Raw genomic sequence first — 24,911 nt, 5'->3', positions numbered from 1 at the left:
TTGCTTATATTTCCGCCTATTCAGCCTACAGCAGCTTAGCTCCGCCCATTCACAGTGAAGATATATGGAAAGTTTCAGGCGCAATAGAGGACAGCCAATCAGAACACAGATCACTTACATATATCAGTCTTAAAGGCACAGTAACAAAAACAGCCTGTTTAATTCTAAAGGATAAGGAGAGGTTAGAAAATGGTCATATAAAAATGAATTCTAACTGCTTTTAGTACATGAAAGCACCAACAGCATTATAAGTGGACCTCAGAGCTTCTGTTGCTTTTGTGAGACGCATCTCAGTCAATGCATTTACTGCTTTATTTATACTTCTATTTTTTGTTGCAATGAAAACATGACTATAGGAAATGATTAGAGTCAGCTTAAATAATAGCGATCAGCTGAAATAACTGCAGCCAGGCAATTATGTAATAACTGTGACAGGCCTGTAGGTCAGTTTGTAACATGTTAAATCACATACAGCTAAACACTAAATCAACCCGAGCAATCGGGTCACCTCTGTCACACTAGCTGCACACAAAAGTTAAGCAAAGGTTAAACTCTGTGTTATAATTTTTTAATCATAAAAATATTTAACTGTTCCTTGTTGAGATGTTCAAATACTGTTCCATTAAACTCTGGATGTCTGAGAAGCAGAAGTGGTTAAAATACTCATGCCTAGTTCTCAGTCTTGTTCAGCTTGGCAAAAAGCCTGTTCAGAGGAGGCCAAAAACACTCAACTGCTGTTGCTACACCAACACAGAAATCATTACTGGACACATTTGGCTGTTCTGACTCGGTAAACAACAGCGACAGACTAAGCCAAGAAAGGCATAACTTCAGTCAATGATATGACAAAAGAGCATGTTTATTAAAAGAGAGCCTCTCAGGACGCATCTGTCTGCCTGAGCGGCTTTGGCTGCTGCGCACTACTGTAACTATAGAACGGTTTTGAGCAATGATCTCTGTCTTTTCCAGGAATGACTCGCTTTTGGGTAAATGTGCACAGGCATATTCCATCACCCCACACAAACTCTTTCTCTTTCTCTCTCTCTCCCTCTTTCCCTCCTTCTCCCGTCGCTCTCTTTACTCGCTATTGACCGAAGTTAATCTCTACAGTCAAATGGGATGCCCGGCGGTTTCTATAGCAACAGCCACATTCCGAAGGAGGAGCAACGGAGAGAAAGAGGGAGAAGGGACAGAAAGAAAGAAGAGAGATGGAGAGAAATATGGACAGAGAGTGAGACAGAGAGATACACAGAGACACAGAAAAAGAGAGAGAGAGAGAGAGAGAGAGAGAGAGAGAGAAAGAGAGAGAGAGAGGAAACCAGAGAGAAAAAGTAAGCAAAAAAAGTAGAAAGAAATAAAACGAAAACAGAGAGAGAGAAAGAGAGAGAGAGAGACAGAGAGACAGAGAGAGAGAGAGAGAGAGAGACAAAGAAAGAGAGAGGAAAAAAAGGAAGAGAGAGAAACAGAGAAAGTGAGAGAAAGAATAAGAGAAGAGAGATGAGGAGGAATATAAAGACTCAGATAAAAGAGAGAAAGGGGACAGAAAAAGTGCAAGACAGAGAGAGAGATGGAGAGAAACAGAGAGACTTGCACTTTTTTCTCTCTTTTATCTTAGTTTATACTTTATACTCCTCCTCATCTCTCTTCTCTTATTCTTTCTCTCACTTTTATATATATATATATATATATATATATATATATATATTTATATATACACACACATAAAGAGAGAGAGGGTGAAAACGAGAGAGAAAGCATGAGAGAGAGAAACACAGAGAGCGAGACACAGAGAGAGAGAGTGCAGTGGAGAACTTTGAGACTATGTGAATGTGAATATGGGAGAGAAAGTGAGAGAATGAAAGACAGAGTGTTCTGCTGTTCCACTGACTGTCACTCGTCTGTGGAAAAGTACGACACTCCTATTAAAACCACACACGCACACACTCAGACACACGGAGTGAGTAACGTTAGTGGCATCTCCTCAGGTTGGAGTACACTTCACTGCTGCTGCCTCACTATGACAAAGATGACAAGAATCACAGACGAGCAGAGAAAGAAGACAGCTGTGTTAAAAACAACACATCATCTTTAATCCAGTTTAGGTCAGCCTCAATTCTGCACTACTTTCAACACAACCACTTTGTTGCCTTTCAGTCTGGCAAAAATTCTAATTTACTCAGTTTTCCCTTCAGCCCATATAAAGTCAGTCAGCCAGACATGACTTGCTTCTTTAGTTTTTGCACTGGAACTATGAGGCTGACGTAGCCAACGAGTAATGGAAGCTTATAAATGCCAGATTAACAACATTCAACCTTAAATCATCACACATGCTCCAAAATGTGTTGAGTTGTTTAATAATCTCAAAAAGACTTGCTTACAGGAACGCATCAATATAGGATTTCTAATAAAGTGTTGAAACTGGGGAATCAAACTGGATTAGCATTATAGAGAAATGTTACATTCATTTCTATACATTATAAATGCAGTAAAAATTAATAAAATGCAGATTGGCTAAACATTCTGCTCCAGAGTATAGCACACATAATCAAATATTGGTTTGAAATATTGGTCCAATCTAAGCATCTGTCTACAATTTCAAGCAATTATCTTCCCTTACGGATATGAAACCAATATTATCGTGCATTCCTGCTTGCATATGTGGTTTCTGACACTGTATGATGTACTGTTGTCTATAAAACGGGATAAAAGTACAGACAAAGGGTGACACACTTTGGTTCATTTTTATAGATAACAGGCCTGTCATGATACAATCAATAATCATGATTCTTTAACAGGGATCTCTAATGTACAAGACTAAAGTGGCTCCTAACTTTAACTCCAATAAACCCCCTGACCCGTCTCAATAAATGTGGTTTCTGCGTTCTTCTATTTACACGTGCATGCCTCAACGGACGCAAATGCAGCCCATTCACATTCTGTTCGTTGTGACATATACATGTTGCGTACGTAAAGGCAACGACTGTGTGTAAATAACAACTGCAATCAGCTCAAATAACTGCGGTCAGGAGATTATATAATAATGATGATAGGCTTAATAACAGCAGAGGTGGCCAATATAATATGTTATCATTATTGTGATAAATAACCTCACAATATGCACAATTCTAAAGATTATAGAGAGCCTATACAATAATGATAACCAGCGTAATAGTAACTACATAAACTGCACATTAACAGGTATGTTTGATTTTCCTGTTCCTTCTTAAATAGACTATTTCTGCAAGCAAATGATTTTTTAATGTGACACAACTATTCTGCTGCACTTTGTCCACTCCAACTGCACAGAAAAACTAAAGATTGTGATATATATGGCGCATCATGAAAGTGAAGTATCGTGATGCTATATTTTTTGCCATATTGCACATTTTTATGTCATACAGTATCAAAACACAGACAGTGTGTTTCAAATGTCTAAGTCAGAGATATGCTTTGTTCTCATGTCCTGAAAAAAAGCGTGTTAAAACAGCGATAACACAAAAAAATGTGTCGTTATTTAAAAAAAATCTGTGCTGGCTGAGACATTCAGGAAAAAGAGTGTACCAGCCCTCAGACTTTCGCTGGCTGTAGTTAAACCACACGGACTGTCCCTAGAATACTGAGCTCAGTCTGTGAGCTCGGTTACAGCTTTCTCACTCGGGACACGAAGATGTAATTCTGGAACACTGACACAGTGCTGAGATGTTAACTGAACAATGACAAAAACCTTATTTGGACAATTTTCCACATACCTAAAAAAGCCAAAGGTATGTCAGACACATAGCTAAAGACGGTAGTAGCAGCCTGAATCTTGTGCTTTGGTCCATTTTATAGCTAACAGAATGTCATACAGTGTCAGAAATTGCAGAATTGGACCCAATTTTCCCCCCTTAATTTTGTCATGTCCAATGTCCCACCTGCTAGCTAGGTCTCCCCCAATTACAGAACGCTACCAAGCTGGGACGGTGAAGGCTATCACATGCTTTTTGTGAGACACATAAAAAAAGCCATAGCATCGTTTTAAACGGCGATTAAGGCAAAGTTATCGGACAGCTCAACACACCCATGTTGCCCAGTATTGTGTTGAGTGATGGGAAAAAGCCATCACACCCACCCAGAGAAAGCGAGGATAATTTTCTTTATCAAAGTTGGGAACCACCATCAAATAGAAGCAGACAATCATGTAAACAATCACATGAAACATGTGAACTGCTTGCTTGGAGGCTACGGAAAAGGCAAATCCTTCAGGCAGTCAGATGGCCACGGCTGTGGAAAGCATTTTTAGTTGAAAACTTGCCAAAAATTAACTAAAGGTATCAACAGAATGTGAAGAAAGAAGTTTTGATGTTATGTCAAAGACACCAATGTACTGTGTTGCAGAGATATCCACTGAAGTTAGCATGCTGATCAGCTCGTCTAAGGCCCGCCATGTCTTGTAATACCACTTTGTACCTCAAAAGGTGACAGTGAGTCACTGTAGCATCGAGTCTGCCATCAGTCCAACATGAGAGGTTGAAGAAGTAGAATGCCCGCTCCCAGCAAGAAACTGCAGAGAATAAGTGACTTAAGTAAAGGGAGTAAAGGGAAGAAGTTTGATGCTAAAGTCGCAACACTTCTTCTAGACTGGTAAGTAAGAGGGAGGAGGAGGTACTGTTTATTGTTTATTTAAGAAGGGTGAACATGTCAAAATAAAGCTGAGTTTAGGCAGTTGGATGGTCGCGCTACTTGGGAGCAATGCAGTTTGAGTCAAGTAAGTGATGATTTAATCCGTAGTTAGCAAGACGCTAATTAGCAAGGTAAAACTTCTATTACTTGTTCGCTACATTAGCGTTAAAGTAAAGAAGGCACGTCTTGGCTGACTGAGTACATCTGGAGTAAAGAGATGGTCATTTGTGTTTGATTTTTTTGCCAAATTATTCCTTTAAAGGCTGTAATACAATTGTAACTAATGACAGACAATAAACAGCAAACACTGTATGATATCACGACAACATATTTGTAATGAAGTAATCTTAAATGGAGCAGTGTGTTTACAATCACTTTAATCTGCTATTTTCTCTTCAGACCCCTTGACATCATTGCTTAGCTTATGGCAGACATCTGGACAAGCTCACTTCATGTCTTAGATAAGCTGAATCCAGTGGACAGAAAGGCGAGTGAATCAGTGTGATTCTCAAGCAGACCATTGGACGATTGGACACTGGCACGGCATTTCACTAGACTACACTTTTGGTATTTAGTTCATGATATCAGTTTAGATTTTATGAGATAGAATTAACCTTCAGAAGTCACATTTATTGTTAAATGTAATTTTGTATGATATATTTCTTGTAGCTCATTGAAACAAGAGGAGAAATTCTGTTGAACATGCAGATTGTTTCAATCTACACCACATTTGTGTTTGTCAGTAAAAGAGCAGTTTTTATTATAATTTGAATTTGAGGAAAAGCTACTGTCTGCACTTCTCTTGTTTGATGGAAAGGAAACACATACTTTAAATTTTTGCCATGTTTTTTTTGGCATTTTCCAAAATCAAAGCGTTAAAAAAGTCGGACAATAAAATTTCAACATAACATGTTGTAACATAAGCTGAATGTGCTGCAAAACCACAGTAATAATTGGTGAGAAGTAAAATGGGTGAAAAGTAGAGAGAGAGAAAGAGACAAAAAGTGGAGAGACAGATTGAGAGAGAGGCAGAGAAAGAGAGAGACAGTGAGAGAGAGAGAATAAGAAAGAGACAGAGAGATGGACGTAGTGAAAGCTGATAAAGTTCTAATATCAGGCTGCATTGCTGCACAGCTGTCGGACGCTGAGTCTCTCTACTGTTTACAAACATGATCCAGCCTCCTCACTGGCCGTCTCTCTGGCAAGCAGCCAAACAGGCGGCATTCAGAGTTGCCCTTGGCTACAAATCCGCCAGTGAGAAGCAGATCCTGGCCTAAAGATCCCCAGATGTGCTGCAGACCTCCATCACAACGGCTTACATGCTCACTCTGTTTTTCTGCCGCTCACACTTGAACGGATGAGCGTAGCCTAGATCAGTACTCTAGTGATATCACTGATACGTGGATACAACACTGACACAAGCAGAAGTAAAAGCACCTTCCCAAAAATAACTTACATAGAAGTACAAAAGTGTCAGGTCAAAAAGCTACTGAGTAACTTGGGGAGCTCCAGTGGAACTTCTTAGTAAATCCAGCGTCACTCAGCGTAGGACCTGAAACTTGTTACGCTCTATTCTTCTCTTTTTGGGTTTTTCTTTAGCCTGAAATAAAATGCTAAAGCTGCAAGGAGTCAGATGTGACCAATCACAAAGCAGTACAGATGTTATCACCAATGAAACACATTGCGATTAAACACAAAAAAGGTATTAGTAACTAAATATGAACTGCAAAAATGTAACTGATTGGACACCCCTGCTTCAGTAGATAGTGGTGTAGGCTACAACCCAACCAGCTAGATACGTTAAATCTCATCATTTCTCACTGGATTGAACAGGATTTTTGCCAAAGCTCTCTAAAGCTTGTCATAACGGTTACTACGGAGGAACGCAATTGTGGAGCATGGATAGGTCAATTGCTGACATTGTTGGACAGCGTAAAGGCCTATTCACACCTTCCGATTTTTAAAAAAAACAAAAATGCATGTCAGGTTTTATGGATGGATGTGGATCAGACTGACTAAATACAGCTACACTGCCATGGTTGCAGTTTTAATAAAAGTCTGTTTATTCCCAGTCTTTTTGTGGACTGAGGTGTACCCAGTATAAGCCTTCTAATTGCAGTGCTTAAAGAAAAAAATGATAAATTCATCATCGCTACTTTGCAAATTTTTCTTCCTCTTCCATCTTCTTCCTGTTTTCCCAGAGCATTAAAAATAAGACCATTAGATTTGGGGTGACGGTTCCACTATGCGAAATATTGCATCTGTTTTTCCATATGAAAAAATTGTACTTGTTGTGAAAAGCCTTAACTCTGATGCTCTGCTTACATTATGACAGCAGTGTACGACAAAACTTTTGCCTTTAGCTGCAGCAGGGTATAAACTGAAAGTAGATTTTTTGCACTGGACGCTTTTAGTTGAGGTCTGCACGTATGCATTCACGTACAATATCAACAAGAACACATCATTAGAAACATTAGCATGCAATCGAAACACTTTTGGGATAAAATAGCGTTTAATATAATCACCTCGCATACCGGTTGGAACCCCACTGTTATTCCAGTAATACTATCCCCACAATGCTGTTTACATGGCTGCATGTCGGTGTAGGATGCTAATTACAACACCTCTGCTGTGATGCACAGAATAAGATGTAAACGCAACAAAACATTCAAGATTCTTTGTTGAAGACTTTTTTTGTCACACAACTACACTGGCTGTATTTGGATTCTGCATAGCTTCAGGTCCAAAGTAAACAATACACAATATGCTAAACACACTGATAGCTCTGCAAAAGCAGATTTCGCAAACATTCTCCTCCACTTTCCTCCAGAAACACAGCCCACCCTTGTCTTACCGCGGTATGTCTTTGTGCAGAGGTCCTGATCGTCCCCGTACAGTCTCCACTGCAGGTTGTCGGGTGGGCGTCTGACAGGCAGGGTAACTGTGGCCGAGCCGTTGCGGTCAGTAGCTGGTGGTTTGGGATTGGGCAGGTGCGTATTGAGGGACTCCAGGAACTTGCTGCAGCTCCAGGACCAGCGTACCCGGGGGGGCTCCCAGTCACAGCGGAACATGCCCAGCGGAGAGCGGTCGGCCAGTCCGCTCAAGTTGCCCACGGTAATGCCCAGGCAGAGGGAGGATCCGAGGTTGAAGAGGCGGTTCCTGGTCACCCACTTCCACAGCTGAGCATCTTCATTGCAGGATGAGGAGAGGTAAAGACTGTGATCCCGAACACCCAAACAGCCCTGAGCACCCTCATGGTAAAAGGCAAAAGTGTCCGACTCAGTCGACTTAGCAGTGTGTGCTAAAAGAGAGACAGAGAAGAAGGGGAGATGAGAAAGAGAGTTTATTTTTATTAATGTATTTTCCTCTGTAATCATTATTAACATTAACCATGTCATTTTTTTATTGTGTGTAAATGCAATTTTTTTGTCATGCCAGCTGTACAAAACAATTCAATATCAAAAAGCTGCCGTTGTGCCGTCCATTTTATCTAAGTACAACCAGAGAACTGGACAGAACTGTGAACTGTTTTCACAGCAGGGGGTTCTAAATCCCCCGCTTTCATCCATCATTGCTCACCAGCAGCTCGACATAGTGTCCCGAGCGACAAGATTAATTGGTTTCATATCAAACTTGCAATTTGAAAGAATGAAATTTTCAAATCACAAGAGCTGCAGGTCTAAATGATCACCTGCATGTCTTAAAAGTTTAAAGTGGGAAGATTTTTGCACATTTTTTTGGGCGACTGAAATACTGGGATTACACACTAAACGATTAGGGATCACACACTGCTTAACTTTTCAGCTGCTGCTAAACCGAACCGAACTCACTGAACTCGAGCGAACTCTCGCGTTCTTCCGTTACTAGGTTCCGTTACTGATTTAAAAATGTGATCAGTGTGGTATTTTTTAGAGTTTTAAATGTTCATTAACTCGATTGTGCTCATGCCTTAAACTCCACTCATTAGAAAGCTTCTCTCCACACGTGAGTGACTTCTTGCCATTTTTCTTTATTTACTTGCTGTATTTTCTTCTTTTGTGCTCCCTGTTTTCATTGGCTGTTGCAGGAATCTGTTCAGATTGAGTGTTGACCAATTTACACTACTAGATTACGCTCAGAGTCCAGTCGGAAAAATCAAATGCAATCGGGAGGCACAAAATCTGAGTCTGCGCCGCTCACACACTGCTTGATTCTCTCTCCAACTGTCCACTCCGACTGACCCAAAAATCTGCAGACTTGAGCCAACGAGCACAGACTAAGAATCAGGGCTAAAATCATGGAAAAAGTTGTGTAGTGTAACCTCGGCTTCAGCTGACAATACAAAGCTTGTGAACCACTTGTGGATGAGTCAAACCAATCAGTAGCAACAAACACAAACTAACTGGCAGTCAGCTACACTATGCTTAGTGTTCAAGCCCTGGGCCAGAAAAAGTAGATGAAAGCGGGTATTGAAAAAAGGGGTCACTTTTTAAATCTCAATCCCAAAACATTCAATTAGATATCTTGCCCAAATCATTCAGCCCTAACAGAGCCAGAACATTCATACACTGAGAGTCACAACACTTTATAAACAGAGAATCAACAGTGGCCTAGTTAATCTGACAACACAGACAAGGGGAAAATTTTATTTGATTAAATTAATTACAAAAACCCAGTTGATTTAGATTCCACCAGCGAAAAATGTCACTAGGGGGCAAAAACTACTCATAAATTTAGGCCTGCGAAGCCTTTTAAATCTGAATAGGAGCAAGAGAGATAAAGAGAAAGAGAACGTGAGGGAGTGAGAGAGGGAGAGATGGAGATACGCACAGAAAGAAAATGAGAGAGAGAGATTTCATAAAGAGAGATAGAGACAAAAAGAGAGACACGGAAAGAGAGAATGAGACGACGAAAGGACGAGAGTGGTGAGAGGGAAAAGGACATGAGACACAGAAAAAGTAAGAGAGAGAGAAAGAGAAAAAAGAGATGGACTGAGTGAAAGGACAAAGCGAGAATGCAGTTACTAGCGCAATACTAGAAAACCGATAGAGAACCGTTATCTGAACGCTGTTAATGTGGAAAAGGGAAAACAATCAATATCCATAACAGATACAGGCCCTAGTGTCCTCTGTGGCTTACGATCAAAACCAGAAACACTAGGAAATCAATAGCGCACTGTATGATTAATAGCATTTACTTATCTGTATTAGAAAGTGCTGCTCAGCTCATCCCAACACACTGAGAGTGAACAGACAAGCCTTAACTCGCCCCAATTCACACTAAAGGTTCCTTTAGTTATGGACCTAATAGTGGACTCACTCTCCCAGAAGTGAAAAGTGTTTCCACATGGCCGATTCAACACCTTGATTTCCTGGTGGTCATTTTTGTGTGTGTGTGTGTGTGTGTGTGTGTGTGAGCGAGCTGTTAATAAAAGCTGCCGAGCTGTGACCTGACATGGCCTTCTCTCCCCCAACAGTGGAAGATTTTGTGGTGAATGTTCAGCAAAGTTGTTGGACGCTATTCACACAGCGCTTCTCAGACTGAATCTACACTCTATTACTTGATGGTTTGGCTTTGCAGCCCATCGTAATTCAAACTGCAAAACACATTAAATACATAACAGAGTTCTAAAATCCAACAACCAGCCTAAGAAAAACGCTTTGGGAAATTAGAAGCTCTGTAGCTTTTGCAATGCACATGAAAGCGTACGTCTACAATAAACCAACAGCAATTTTCACTCGCTTTGGGGACGTTTTTGAGCAGCAGCAGCTTAAATGAAGGAGGGACCTGGAGGCCGAGAGTAAACTGAGCTCTGAAAGAACCTTTATTTAACAACATGGAATATACAGAGACCAAGAACTGAGGAGGTGAAGGAAGACAGAAAACAGGGAAAAGAGGGGATCTGGAGCTTGACTGAGGTCACAGGGCTGGAAGGGTAGAGAGAGAGAAAAAAAGAGAGAAAAAGAGGGAGACAGAAAGAAAGAGAGACAAAATTAGAGACAAAATGAGAGAGAGAGAGAGACAAAGAAAGAGAGGCAAAATGAGAGACAAAGAAAGACAAAATTAGAGAGAAAGCCAGAAAGAAAGAGACAAAATGAGAGTGAGACAAAATGAGAGAGAGACACACACAAAGAAAGAGAGACAAAATGACAGTGAGAGACGGAAAGAAAGAGAGACAAAATGACAAAGAGAGCAAGACAGAGAGAGAAATACAGACAAAATGACAGAGACAGAGAGACAAAAAGAGAGAAAGAAAGCCAGAACAAAAGAGAGTGAATAAGAGTGAGACAGAAAGAAAGAAAGAGATAGAAAGAGAGAGAGAGAAAGGGAAAGACAAAGAGAATGACAAAGATCAAAACAGAGAAAGCAAGAGACAGAGATGAAGCCAGAATGAGAGAGAGAGACAGAATGACAAAAAAATAGATCAGAAAAAGAGTAAGAGAGAGAAACAAAGGTATAGAGAGAAGGAGAGACAGAATGACAGTGGAAGACAGAGAGAAAGAGAAAGAATGACTAAAGGAGAGATAAAGAGAAAGACAGAAAGTAAGTGATTAAAAAGATTAAATTAAAAAGAAAACAAGACCGAACAAGAGCAAGAGGAAGAGAAAGGAAGGAGAGAGGAGAAACAGGAATGAAAGAATAGAGACAGAATGAGAGAGAAAGAGAGAGAGAATGAGAGACAGAGAAAGATAAAATGAGAGAGATGAGTGAAAGAGAAAGAAAGAAAGAGACTCAAAGAGTGCCAAAACCAACAGCCTTCCCAAAAGCATGGTTTCCTCTCATCCCTCTCTCTTTCCTTCTCTTGGAGTGGGAGGTGTGTGTGAAGTTACAACCACAGATCCACTGAGAGAGAGAAAGGGTGAGAAAAAGAACGAGTACCAGAGCGCAAGAACAAATGCAGACAAGTGTAAATGAGTGCAGAAAATGATGGTGAATGAAGAAAAGAATGAAAGAGAAAAAGGCTAAATATAACGAGAGAGAAAGATTACTTAAAAATAACTTAATTTCTAATGTTCTACTGTAATCTATAATATTACCTTTCTCTTATTTATGTTTATGTGTTTCTTGTTAACTGCTTTGGCAATAGTGTATTTTACTACCACGACAATAAAGCACTGTTGAACTGAACTGAACTGAACGAGAGAGACAGTAAGAGAGAGAGAGAGAGAGAGAGAGAGAGAGAGAGAGAGAGAGAGCAGGAACAACACAGCTGTGATTTCAAACTGTGGCAAGGATAAAAAAGAGAAAAAAAAAAGAAGTTTGTGATGAAAGTGGTGGGCAGAGAGGGGAGCACCAACCCAAAACCAAACACAGGCTCTCCTTACTGACCTCAAGCCTAAAGAAAGAAAATAAGTGAGGAGGTAAAGATGAATAAACAGTGGACAGTGAACCGCTGTAAACCTACGACAAACTCCCGGAAGGAAAATGTGTTTTACAGTAACTGCAGTCTATAAATACCACTCACACACAAACAAACACACAAACAAAGCTGTTAACTCCTTAAACTGCAGGCCTTAAACTAAGAAATTAAGACTTATTATTCAGGAACTACTTCATTATTTGGTAACTACTAATTACTACTAACTACTAGAGCTGCATGGCATGAACAGTGCATTAGTATTAGGATCACACTGCCACATATTGTGACTACAACAGAGCTTTCATTGGTGAAATGTGACATGGTTAAATAACGGGATGCTTTAACTTTTGCTGGACTGCACAAACACCTTGATTCATCATGAGACCGACAGAAAATGCTGTGACTGGTCAGGATGCTCACAGCACACAGTACAAAACACTGTGATTGGCTCCCCAGTTACAGTGTCTAAACATTAGCCCTGGTGATGCCACAGCCACCCGTGACCAGGATTCTGGGTGTGTAGGACTGTGAAATGGGGGGTGACCCAGCTAGTGGGTGAGAATCGGCTATGACAAACTTGGGGAGAAAAACTGGGTTAAACACCCCCACCCACCCACAAAGAAAGTGTGATTGGTTAGCAGCCTCATTTCCATATTTCCATGCTTCATCTTTCTACAATATCAAATATCAAGACAAAGCAACAGTAGTAGGGATGTGCGTGGGTACTTGGTCAACCGCTTTCAATCCCAGGCTTATCTACACAGACTACAATGCATATTCGCTGAGCTGTTCTTAGGTTATAGAAGCGTGTAGTAAAACTTTAGGCCTAAAGGGTTAAGCCTATAGCCCTCCCTTAATGTTTTGTTGTTTTCTTCTTTCCCATGGTTAACCAGATATCCATTCAAAAACCCTTTCAGATACTCAAATATTAAAATTATGATCTCTAATAACAACCTGAAACAAACCTGATTATAAGGGTGTGGAGGAGGCTTAGGCTTAATACAATACCCACCTTCAATTAACACACAAACACACACCCACATCAAAATGCGTCATCATCATTATCATGACCTCAATACCATAGCTGATGATGATGATGATGATGATTGCTGTAGACCTGTAAACGCTTTTCTTTTTCCATAAACACGCACAAAGCTGAAACAGGCCGCAGTTTGCTACTAATATCTCCTGTCTTCCTCTCTTGATTGTGAGTGAATGGTCTGTTCAGACTGCGGTCAGTTCACCCAGTCGCTGCCCCGAAGCACACAATGGGAGTGAGTGAACCACCAGCTGGGGTGAAGCCGTAACTCTCTAGAGTGCACGTCTGTGTGTTTTGAGAAACGTGTGGCAGCCTGTGTGTGTGTGTGTGTGTGTGTGGTGTGTGTGCTTCAGGGAGTGTAATCAGATATAATCACTGCCCTCCTCTTCTCTCTCCACGCTGTTCACTGAAAAAATGTGACTCGCTGACGTTACTTGATTCGACTTTGTGCATCATTTTCACATTATTAAACTATATTACATCAATAGAGTTATTACCAAAAGTGAGTGAACTGAAAGCAAAATGCCTGGATGTAGTATATATTTCAATCATGTGGAAGTGATGTACATTTTCGAATCATCGTGTTTTCAGTGTGGATGCTAACTGTGAGCGAAGGCCAACAAACACTGGCTACGTTACGATGCCATAAATGCGTCCTAACTAGGACAAAGCCCTGGCAGTAGTGAGCCTTTGGAAAAATCCAAACTGGGAAAAAAAAGCAGAAAGAACACAAGTCGAAAAAATTGAAACAGAAGGTTTGAACTAGGACGAATCTTTCCATGAGGCAATGATTCTGCATTTAATGAAACCCAATCTGTGACAGGCGTGGATTAGATGACTCCTTCCATCTGTGTTTTCACCCCTTTTTCTCCTGCTGAACCCAATTCACCTTCTCTCAGCTCAGAATGCAAGTCACGTGACCGAGGAGAGCGCTGTGATTGGTGGAAGCCAGATACCCTTTATTACATCACAGCGGACTGAACCTTTAAAGACAGCAGTCTCGTAAGCCGTCTTGTAAACTTCAAAGGGCTTTTTTTCACTGCAGGCTGAGCAATTAGCTACAGCCGGATGAAGAGGATGGATATTTTTGCGATTTACTTCAAACCATCTTAATACTGTCACGCTGAATCTGGAGGTGTTCCTGCATAGTATTGATAAAATGGAAATTCCAAATAGAAATGCAGACGAATTAGATGATGAAATCCCAGTGCAATAACCTACCACAGTTGCACTGTGAGGCACTATTGCCTTTTGGCCAGTCATAACACAGTATGTTACTGTTTATAACAAAGTCATTCTATATTTATTACACATTAACAAGAAATTTGTTAGTCATGCATTTCTCTAATACACTACGCCATCAGGTTACTGATCCATATTGAATCAACTTACTAGAACAATTGCAGGTATAGGCTGAACTTTATTTAAACTTAATTCTTGTGGTATATGATATTACATGCAAAATCTAAACCTATAAGTCAAATCTGACCTACTATTTGGCTGCGGCCCCATACAATGGGAAAAAATGGTGCTACGCTTTAATTCCATTATTCAAAATGAAAGGTTCCCTGAAGCATAAAGCCCTCTGACTTGGTTCTGGCGCTGTTGCTGTAGTGTAGGCCACTGGCAAGACATACTGGCTGAAAGCAGGCTGAGTGGACGGCCATATGAACCTCCACAGTGAGAGCTCACTTACATAATGCTGCTTTTGGCTTCAACGGTAGCAAAGTGTGGGCGAATCTACTCACGGAGAGCAGTCTGCGATGCTCATTGGTGGGGAGTTTCAAGTGATTCTGATATCACTGTAACCATCAGAAAGAAAGTCAGGGCAGTGTTATGTCTGATGCAATTTATCTGGTGGAGATGTTGTGGATCCAATACCTAATATCGGTGTCGGGCCGATACTAGCAGCAAACACTGAATCAGATATTGGAGTAAAGAAAAAAACAAATCCAAGTCTTTAACAAACTTATCCTGAGATGTCATAAAATGAAAGTATAGTAAAGTAGGTCAGATGATATGTAGCCATTGTAGCCATATCATTATCCTAAGAACAAGTAGCTAATTAAATAGTCTAATTTTGCACACATTTCAATTGTAAGTGATTAATATTGTTGGCTATACTTGTCTTCTTATAGGGTAGTAAGTACTTGCTTGATCATTTTAGCATGGTACTTAGGCAAAGTGCTTTAGTTAGCCTAAATATAGCTCATTTTGAAGTTTTCAGAAAAAATATCATATTGGTGTTAATATTCAAGGTTTTAATATCAAATCAGAAAAAAAGTGATACTGTGCCATCTCTGCTAGCCTATCTGGCCAAACAAGGCTAACATGCCAGTGGCCTCTCCTGCCACGCAACCTTCAGCATTCAGAGCAGCAGGTTTTAACACAGCGTTCAATTTAGCCTGCAGTAGAATCCTGTCATTTAGATAATTAGCCATGTTTCTGGAACATCCCACAACCGTAAAAGGCTGCTAAAGGTTTTGTTGCTGCAGCTACAGTCCAACACTCACGTTCCCAAGCAATAACACAACCTTTAACTTATTGCACATACAAAGCGATATGCTTCAGTCTTGGACGAGTATTTAACTGATGGACCGAACAGCATCCAAACTGCATCTGGTAAGACTATCGCCTGATGTTTTAGCTATTTCTATAATTAGTCGTGTTTTTTCTGGCCTGCTGCTACTTTTTAGTCCTTGTGCAGTTATACATCAACAGTAGAGCATGCTAGCAAAAGCAAAGGCTGCATTGCAAAGGTGGTCCTGGCTGTCTCAAGCATGCATGCACCCTAATACATCTGACTAACATACATGTTCTAAAGGGAATTACAACACTTAGTCTGCACATATTACAGACATAATACTGTATGGTAGCTACACTCTGTGGCTATTACTAAACCTAAAAGAAGATCTTATCAGTAAGTACTAACATGTTAGCTTATAGCTACAGTGTTAGTTTAGGGCTAACATATTAGCTTGTGGCCGAAGCTTTAGATCTAGACTCTCTAAAGCACAGCTTTTGTTTCAATTTTTGGAATTCCACCATGTTAAATGCTCTATTCAACTGAAAACGGGAAGCATTAACATTAAAAAAACATAAGGCACATTTTCAGCCACTCCATATTTTTGCTTTATCAAAAAGTACCATCTGTATACCGTATCAAATCAGATTCTTAAATGTGTGTTTTGTTGCACCCTTACATACAAAATACAAGAAGTATCCATATAACAGACATAAGCAGAATAATCATGTTTGCTGGATGGCCTATGAGGGCCAGCAGCTCCCTTGGTGTGAGGAGCGTGATCTTAGTCATGCATTATACTGTGGTCTTCTCATGTTCTGCTTCTGGGCTACCAGCTCACTGAAGGTTTTATTATGACAGATGTTGGGGTGGGGGGTGGAGGGCACAGTGTGAGAGTGGAAAAGGATTGAGGGAAAAGGAGAGAGAGAAAAAAGAAAACAGACGGGACAAGGAATAGAGGGTAGAGAGAAGTCAGGGTTTTATATAGATGATCCTTTTGTTCTGTAAACACAGAAAACCAACACACAGGAAATTCTGGCAGCTGTTTGTTTCTCCACTCCCACTGCCTCAGCGAATGAGTGCTGATCAAGAATCAGCTTTCACTACATGACTCAGTTAACAATGATAAAAAAAGAGGCGCTGGTCCAGAGCTTCTGGATCGGGATATGGCCTCAGGTCTAACTCCCATGGTTTCCAATCACCGTCAGTCCACATAATGGAAATACAACAAAGGGCCTCACTGTCCTCTGATTTAACATGATCATCAGGCCTAACCTGGACATTAGGGTTGTGGTGATTTGAATCAGGACCTGCCAGTGAGCAATTTTTTTTTAGTGGTCATTTTTTTAAGTTAACTATCTATCAATACTGTGACAATGCATGTCATTTTTTGAAGGGACATATCAGTATTGATGGGCATATCAGCTTAAAATGCTGAATCAGATATCGGAGTGGAAAATATCTTATCTAATCCAGTATATGACGTAAAGTGTTTGAGTAGTTATATATTAGTTATATATTAGTTATATATAGTTATATATTATACACTACTCCTCTATACTCAATTTATAAAAATAACACTGTCGTTTTTAACACCTTAGCATTCCAGGCTTATTACATAGTAAGGGTTATTATTCATTAACTACATTAACTAATGGAGCTTTTCTTTGGTTATGGAAGTGTGTAATAAAACTTTGGGCAGGCTCGCAGCTTGGTAAGGGGTGAGAGAAACAATATTAGCTGATCCTCACAGGTATCGAAAAAGAAAAAATGGTATTAAGCCATCTCTAGCTCTGAGATTCAAATAGCTTAAAGAGAACAGTTCAGAATACATTAAACTATACGAACTGTAAGTTTCCTGATTGGAAATGTGGCTTCTGACTGGTTAGAGTTTACAGTAAGTTTAAGGTTATCTTTGGTGTTATTACAAAAGAAGCACAGCAAGTACCACATTTAGCAAAAGGCCATGCCTTACTTACCTTTATAAATTCAAACTTAAATATAATCTAATAACATGCTGTGAAATATAAGGAAAATAATGATATTGAACATTATGAATACCACTCAGATCTACCTGATTTTCAGGTTGAATGTAGTTGTTCTTTGCAAACCGACAACCTTAAATGTCCTCTTTATTTCTCAAAAACAGTCTCTCTGTCTACCTCTGAAGACATATACACTCATTTATAATGTCTATTTCCAGTGCTTTTGTACCGCTACCTTTGTGCAGACTCCTTCAGGCTGCTTTGACTGGCAAACGCGTCGAGAAAAGTGACGTTAGCTTTGAAGCCTGAGGAAGCAGTGCTGCTTAAAGAAACGGGAAACTTGAAAAGATTCTGTGAACACGCTCTGTGAAGTATTTTCTGTCAGGTTTTAAGTTTTTTGTGCGTGTTTCCACAGATATGTGCCTAAGATAGAGCCGTGACAGCTGTTGCCACAAAGGTGTAAAAACCGTCTGGGCTGTCTCGTGGATTTCCGTGAGGGAAACTAACATCAAGCAAAGCTGTAAAATTGAAACAAAACACAACGACTGCAGCTTGGCATCGTGTAAGTTACTACAGTTAAACAGAAGTTTAGGTAGGATCTGCTTCTGAGACATGAAAAAAGTGGAAAGGAAGCATGAAATATGGCCACGACTCTGAAAACAAACTCTCTCACCAGCATCTCTGTTGGGATCACCAGTGTTGGGATTTTGCTAAGACGAGCCAACGGTCGCATAAGCAGAGCTGGGCAATATGATGGTATTTATCGTTATCGTGATAAATTACATATTATATATAAAATGGACATCGTCAGTACTTAAAATCACTTTAAACCTGCATATTTGATTAAAAGGATATGTCATGTTTAATAGGATTTAGTGCAGCACAGTGTGTGAAATGTTGAATTGGATTCATAGTTTTTGATAGTACTTTTAAAATGTGGCACTGCTTGTCTGTTTTAACTTATTACATGTTGGAAAAAATCAATGTGTATCATAAAAAACTTTCTAAAGAATCACAATAGCACATTTTGCAGTATTAACCACCTCTAAGCATTTGGTGCTGTTTTTAGTGCTTCTAGATTATTCAGGTTATTTGGGACTAGATTGGGTTTTGTAACCATAGTTTATTGGACCTATTTTATATTGATATGCCCTCAAAATCAGTAGCCAAATTATACGAACTTCATGTAATTGTGCCACACATTTGCATTCAATATACAGAGATTATGTGACTTTAACTTTAACGATGGAACAAAACTACAGCATTTCAGTGCAATTTCACTGAATGGAGCTTCGGGACTGAAACACCTTCCATTCATTGAAATGTACTTTAATTCATGCTTGTCCACTTCACGGAAATCAGTTACGTAAAAACAACACAACTATTTAAGATTTCTTTTATCAAGCAACACTTTTTTGAATGTGTGCATGGACACAGATGAGAAGAGACACATGCAAGACTAACAAAAATTACAGTGGCCTATTAAGATCGTGCTCTACACGTTAACACTGCTGCGTTGTCTATCACTTTGTAATCGCGTTGGCACCACTGCATGCGAAGCCGTCGTGTCAATAAAGCCCATTAAAGTGAAAAAATCTTACACCTCCCCTCCCCATCCCCCCTCTCCCTCCACATCTGGTTCCACTCAAACTTTGGACTTTTCTTTAGCATTCCGGAGCATCGCTGAAGCCTCTTTGCCAGCACAACCAAGTCAAAGCAGCGTCCTAAAAGCACAAAACCAAACTCGAGCCGTACATCGGCTCTTCACGCACCTCTGTGGCCGCGCATTAATGTGTATGTGAGGGAGGAAAACAAAGTTGCAGAGTCTTTGTGAAGCGGGTTTCTTACCTGTGAGCGCGACCATCGGGTGCAGACTTAGGAGCGATAAATATAAAGTGCATCTACAAAAGTGAAGAAGGTTTTTCCATGAGGGTCCGGGCTTCTCCCGGCGATGCATGGCTGCAGCGAGCGCCGAAAAGCAAGACTGAAGAGTGGAGAGAGAGAGAGGGAGAGAGAGACACACAGAGAGAGAGAGAGACACAGAGAGAGAGAGAGAGTGTTAAGTGTCCGGAGAGGGGAGAATGGTGTGCGCGAGCCCGCGCGCGCGCGTTCAAGTAGGTTTTTATTCCTGAACCCGTTCAGTTCCAACCAGAAGTCGCACCGTGAGGAGTTCACCATAAGTTTATCTGAAGCTATAGCGCCGGTTTACAAACCAAATGTGAACACTGTATGAGCTTCAGAGGAAAGAGAGAGAGAGAGCGAGAGAGAGAGAGAGATGTGAAGCTGTAGCTGAATTAGCCTCAGCAGCAGCTGCACTTCGGTTAGCCTACTTTAGCTTCCCCTCTGCCCACGTCACCACAACGGGCTGCACACTGTGGGCACCAAATTACTGAAATAACACCTCAAACACTCTTTACACGACATCATCCTACAATTGTGCCAGCATAAATGAGGTCTAGTTAACATCTTGAGGTTGAATGAGCATCTGAAATACACTGTCATCGCCAAAACACGCAGAGAGGTTTGTGTTCCCCACTTTGGGGGGTATTTTCACTGCCTTCTGTACAGATGTAGCCTAAATACATTCTCAAGTAAAAGTGATTACTTCTGTCAAAAACGTAGACGTAAAACCTCTTACAAAGACATTTAGAAAATAGGGGAAATTAGAGAATTACGAAAGTAGCTGGTAAGGAAATGTCTGACTTCTGAATTCTTAGTCACATCCAGCATCAGCTTAGCTGGTTTGTTATGCTCTGTTCTTCTCCTTTTGACTTAAAAACAAATGCTAAAGCTCCACAGTGAAGCTGTCCAGGAGCTCAATCGACAGAACTCAACTTAAAAAGAAAAGAATTAGCTAAATCTATCTGAGTGAAAAGCAAATCACTTTCATTACAAATATAGACTACTTATGCACCTACTGGGGCCTTGCTAACCAGGCTAGCCAACAGTAGCAGACGTGTCATTCAGTGCTATTTTCTAGATCATTCAGATCTAGATTCGGATTTCTAAATCATCCAGATTATTTAGCTTTTGTCACCATAATGGAGTATATCTATTTTCTATGTATTGCTATGCCCTCAAAATTAGTGAAACTCATTTAATTATGCCACACATTTCCATCCATAATACAGACTAATACATCTGGTCTAAATCCTTCTACTTTTGGTTTAAAAATAAATGCTACAGCTCCAGAGTGAGAGCTGTGAGCAACAGCAAAGCTGTCCAGAAGCTCATTTGACAGAACTCAACTTAAAAAGAAAAGAATGAACAAAATCTGAGTAAAAAGCAAATCACTTTCCTTACAAATATACTTTTATAACTTTTATAGTATTTATAAAATACTCAGAAAGTACAAATCAATCAGAAATTCTTGACTAACTAAAATGTATAACTGACAAAATGTAAACACAATGAGGTCTAGTTAACATCTTGAGGTTGAATGAGCATCTGAAATACACTGTCATCGCCAAAACACGCAGAGAGGTTTGTGTTCCCCACTTTGGGGGGTATTTTCACTGCCTTTTGTACAGATGTAGCCTAAATACATTCTCAAGTAAAAGTGATTATTTCTGTCAAAAACGTAGACGTAAAACCTCTTACAAAGACATTTAGAAAATAGGGGAAATTAGAGAATTACGAAAGTAGCTGGTAAGGAAATGTCTGACTTCTGAGTTCTTAGTCACATCCAGCATCAGCTTAGCTGGTTTGTTATGCTCTGTTCTGCAAAGCTGTCCAGAAGCTCATTTGACAGAACTCAACTTGAAAAGAAAAGAAAGAACAAAATCTAACGAGTAAAAAGCAAATCACTTTCCTTACAAATATACTTTTATAACTTTTATAGTATTTATAAAATACTCAGAAAGTACAAATCAATCAGAAATTCTTGACTAACTAAAACGTATAACTGACAAAATATAAACACTTACTACTCATTTCTTCTGTACTCCTATATCTAAATCCTGCTGGGCATTACCTAAGCCAGGTCTAGCTTTACCTCAGGAACCGAAAGGTAAGTTTCCTGATTTTTTTTTTTCCCCCAAATAATAAAAAAGAAAGAAAAATAACTGCCAGACTTCCCCACCTATGAAACAAAACATCATCATTATAAGCTCAAGAACGACCTGTTGCTCAAAATGTTGACAAATTATAAACCCCAGTTACTTAATAACTGGTACACTTAACAGCTCTTAAACAGGGGACAAATTAATGTAGACCAAATCAGCTCCATTATTTATCCCCAGTAAAAAAAAAAAGCATACAAATTCTAGTAGCTCTTCAAGGTTGGGTCTGATTCTGAATACTGTGGTTCTGCTCAGTCCAAACTGTCTGTTTTTAATTCAATAGAAAATGATAGGGATTTAAAGGTTTTACAACCCATTTCAAACCACACACACTCCAAGACCATCATAAGCCACCGACCATCGGTCTAAATTACGGCAGCTGTTTGAACATTTAAATGTTTTTCTTTGTGTGTGTAATTTTTTACGCAAACAGCACATACGATTTAGTGATTAAACATGGGACGGGCATACATTCTGAGGCCGTGGCTGAAAACTGAGAATGCTGTATGCTGGAGGAAAGTAGTGAGATATTCTAAATATGTTCTGACGTTCGTTTGTTGACTGACTGAGGGATAAAGGATCATATTACGCATACTGCAAAATGCTTGAGAGTTCCAGGTGGCTTGATTACAAAGATTCTGAGCTGACCTGGAGACGGGGCATGTACAGAACAAGTCTGCAAAGTTCTTCTGTACAGATAAGACCTGCACATGTTGCAGACTTGCTCTGTACATGTCCTGTCTTATATTATTTAGAATATCGTACTACATTCCTCCAGCTTTAGTTTTCAGCCACTGCCTTTAGTCTTTAATACAGCTGTTAACGAACACATACACTGAACTTTTTCCATTTTTGTATGCTTTCTGTTATACAGGCCTTTAGCCATGTACAATCTAGAAAGAACAGAGAACATACAAAATGAAGTGTGAGGAAAAGGTCAGTGCATGTGTTAGTACACAGCTATATTAAAGACTAAATACAAGTTATGAAAAGCCACCATGTGGGTATGCATTAATGCAACATGGACAGGATCAAGCAAATGTGGATGCTCTACAGGGCAGAATACTCTCCTTATCTATTCTCCACAACTGTTTGTGCACTTTATCTAACCATGAAGACAGGAAACATGAAATAAACAGCAATGATCTGCATACACATACTTTAAAAGGTTATTCTTCCAGGGTTCTTCAGTAACGACATTCAGCCTCATTCACCTTGCTTTTTTTCTTAAATTTGTTCTTGAGAAAGGTCGTAAGAAAAAGTCTACGTCAGATTCATGACATTTTTAAACCTCAGAATTGTTCACACCTTTGTACTGGTGGGTGTGTGTAGATTCTGTTCTTACGTAAGAGCAAATCCCAAATAAGTAAACATTGGTGAGCGTCAATCTTTGCGAAAATGGCATAAGTGGGTTTTAAGTAGGAATTTCTTCTTCAGAGCAGTTTGTAAATAAGGCCCTATGGTTCTGTACAACGCTTGAAGAACCATCTTTAAGACTGTGTAGAACATGGGCATATGTCAGATGTTATGGGCAGATACAATACTGGATTCCATGCTTAATTCAGGTCACAGTACACCAATTTTTGAAGGGGTTGCACCCAACTCCACACTGAAATACACAAAAGCAACTAGCATTACCTTTTTTATAGGTTTATTCTGTTTGTCAACCCATTTTCCTTCCTAACCATGACATATTAACTGAAACACGGTGTAAGCAGGGTCTCAGTGCTGGCTGACGATTTCTGCTCTGTGATAGGTGAGAGTGGTGGGAGGTTTAGGTGAAACAATATATTTTTGTTAATGTTTTTTCCCCACCCACTGGTGCACAGTGATGTAATCAAAAGTCTGAAGACATTTTAGAGGTGGGTAAAAAGAACTACACTGAAATGAAAGATTATAGGAATAATTAGCTTGTATAGTGGTGTTTCAGCAAAGGGTTTTTTTTTGATATGGCTATAAGCTAACAGAAGATAGAACACAAAAAAAAGAAGTAGGGTGAAGGGCAAGAGTGAGCGCTGGGCAAGCAGAGTATCTCCTGAGGGGGCTTCTCAGGTATTTACCTTCAAAGAAACAAACATTTTAGAGGTGGGCAAAAAGCACTACACTTCAAACATTATAGGAAAAATGGAAATTGACGTTTTAATGATGTACGAGTATTTTCGCTTAATGTGACTAAGAATATGAATTAACAGGGTTGAGTTTTAGGACAGAGCACCCTGACCAGACAAACAGCGGTGTTGAATTGTTTGGAAAATCAAGAATGTTCCCAATTTTCTCCCTCGCCAGAAAAAGAGCGTTCAGAAAGAAGCATTAGTGAAACAGAAGAATCTGAGTGAATGGAGGAGAACATTCTAGATTCACCCAACAAACAGGTATTTCACATCAATCAAACATTTGTTTCTATACACACTCAGCAGGCAAGAAATGAGCCCTACATAAACGAGCGTGTGTATGAGTGCATTTTAAGATAATCAGAACTAAAGATTAGCCTCTACAGAACAGCTGTCATTTACCAAAACTCATCACTGTGACACCAAAACAGATAAAAGTTATGTTCCATGTAAATGTGTGTTTAGCTTAAGTCTAGCCTTATTAGAACATGTTTTCAAAAGAAATATTCTGCTTTCAAACTACAGACCTACTTTGGGGATACTTGAGCACAAATGTTTAGGAAACCGAAGTGGTTTATGTGAAAGTTTCATTGCTAGACGAATCCTTAAATTCCACATCAGGAAAAAAAAGTTCTAGAAATGTGGCAACAAAATAATGTCAAGCCTGCCAAATGTATTAATGACCAAACTGACTGCAAAGAAACTACAGACCCAAAATGGTCAGCCAACAATGAGATTTTTAGTATGTCACCGCAAAAAACTCAAATCAAGACAAGAGTGTGCAGGATTTTTAACCAATAGTATTTAATGATCATTGCCATCTCTGCCCTGTACCCCTGTAACTATCCCCCCTCCCTCTGAAAAGTCCTCTTCCCCACACAGTAGACAATCAGGACCAGGAATCAGCTATTTAAACAGACCTAAATAAATATGAGCATGTGTGTATGAGTGTGTGTACACATGTGTGTGCGTGTCTGTGTGTGTGAGCACGCAAGTGTGAGAGAAACAGCTTAAAATAATGGAAAAGAAAAATCTAACTTAATCTCAAGTTTTAAAAAAAGGGTGTTAGACTTTTTTTTCCCAATTTTAAAACATTAAATAGAACATACTTGGGGCCACTGGTTAGTGTCACTAAACCACCTACAATAATAACCATTCTAAAATAGCTTTTCTTCAAACCATTTAAAAAA

General features: G+C 39.7%; 1 protein-coding gene across 1 annotated transcript in view; it reads right to left on the bottom strand.

Annotated features, from left to right (window-relative positions):
- The window catches only part of mrc2 (mannose receptor, C type 2), a 55,265-nt gene extending 35,665 nt beyond the window's left edge, over positions 1-19,600 (bottom strand). The window contains exons 1-2 of the mRNA XM_036589863.1: positions 19,398-19,600; positions 7,517-7,963 (exon numbers count right to left, since the gene is read on the bottom strand). Of these exons, the coding sequence (XP_036445756.1) occupies positions 7,517-7,963; positions 19,398-19,506 (556 nt within the window). The 5' untranslated portion in view covers positions 19,507-19,600. The remainder of the gene's footprint in view (positions 1-7,516; positions 7,964-19,397) is intronic.
- Positions 19,601-24,911: the final 5,311 nt, after the last annotated feature.

This window comes from Colossoma macropomum, unplaced genomic scaffold (assembly GCF_904425465.1).
Source record: "Colossoma macropomum unplaced genomic scaffold, Colossoma_macropomum, whole genome shotgun sequence".
In the NCBI taxonomy this organism is placed as follows: domain Eukaryota; kingdom Metazoa; phylum Chordata; class Actinopteri; order Characiformes; family Serrasalmidae; genus Colossoma; species Colossoma macropomum.
Note: the sequence above shows the minus strand (reverse complement) of the source record. Positions and strands in the feature narration are given on the sequence as shown.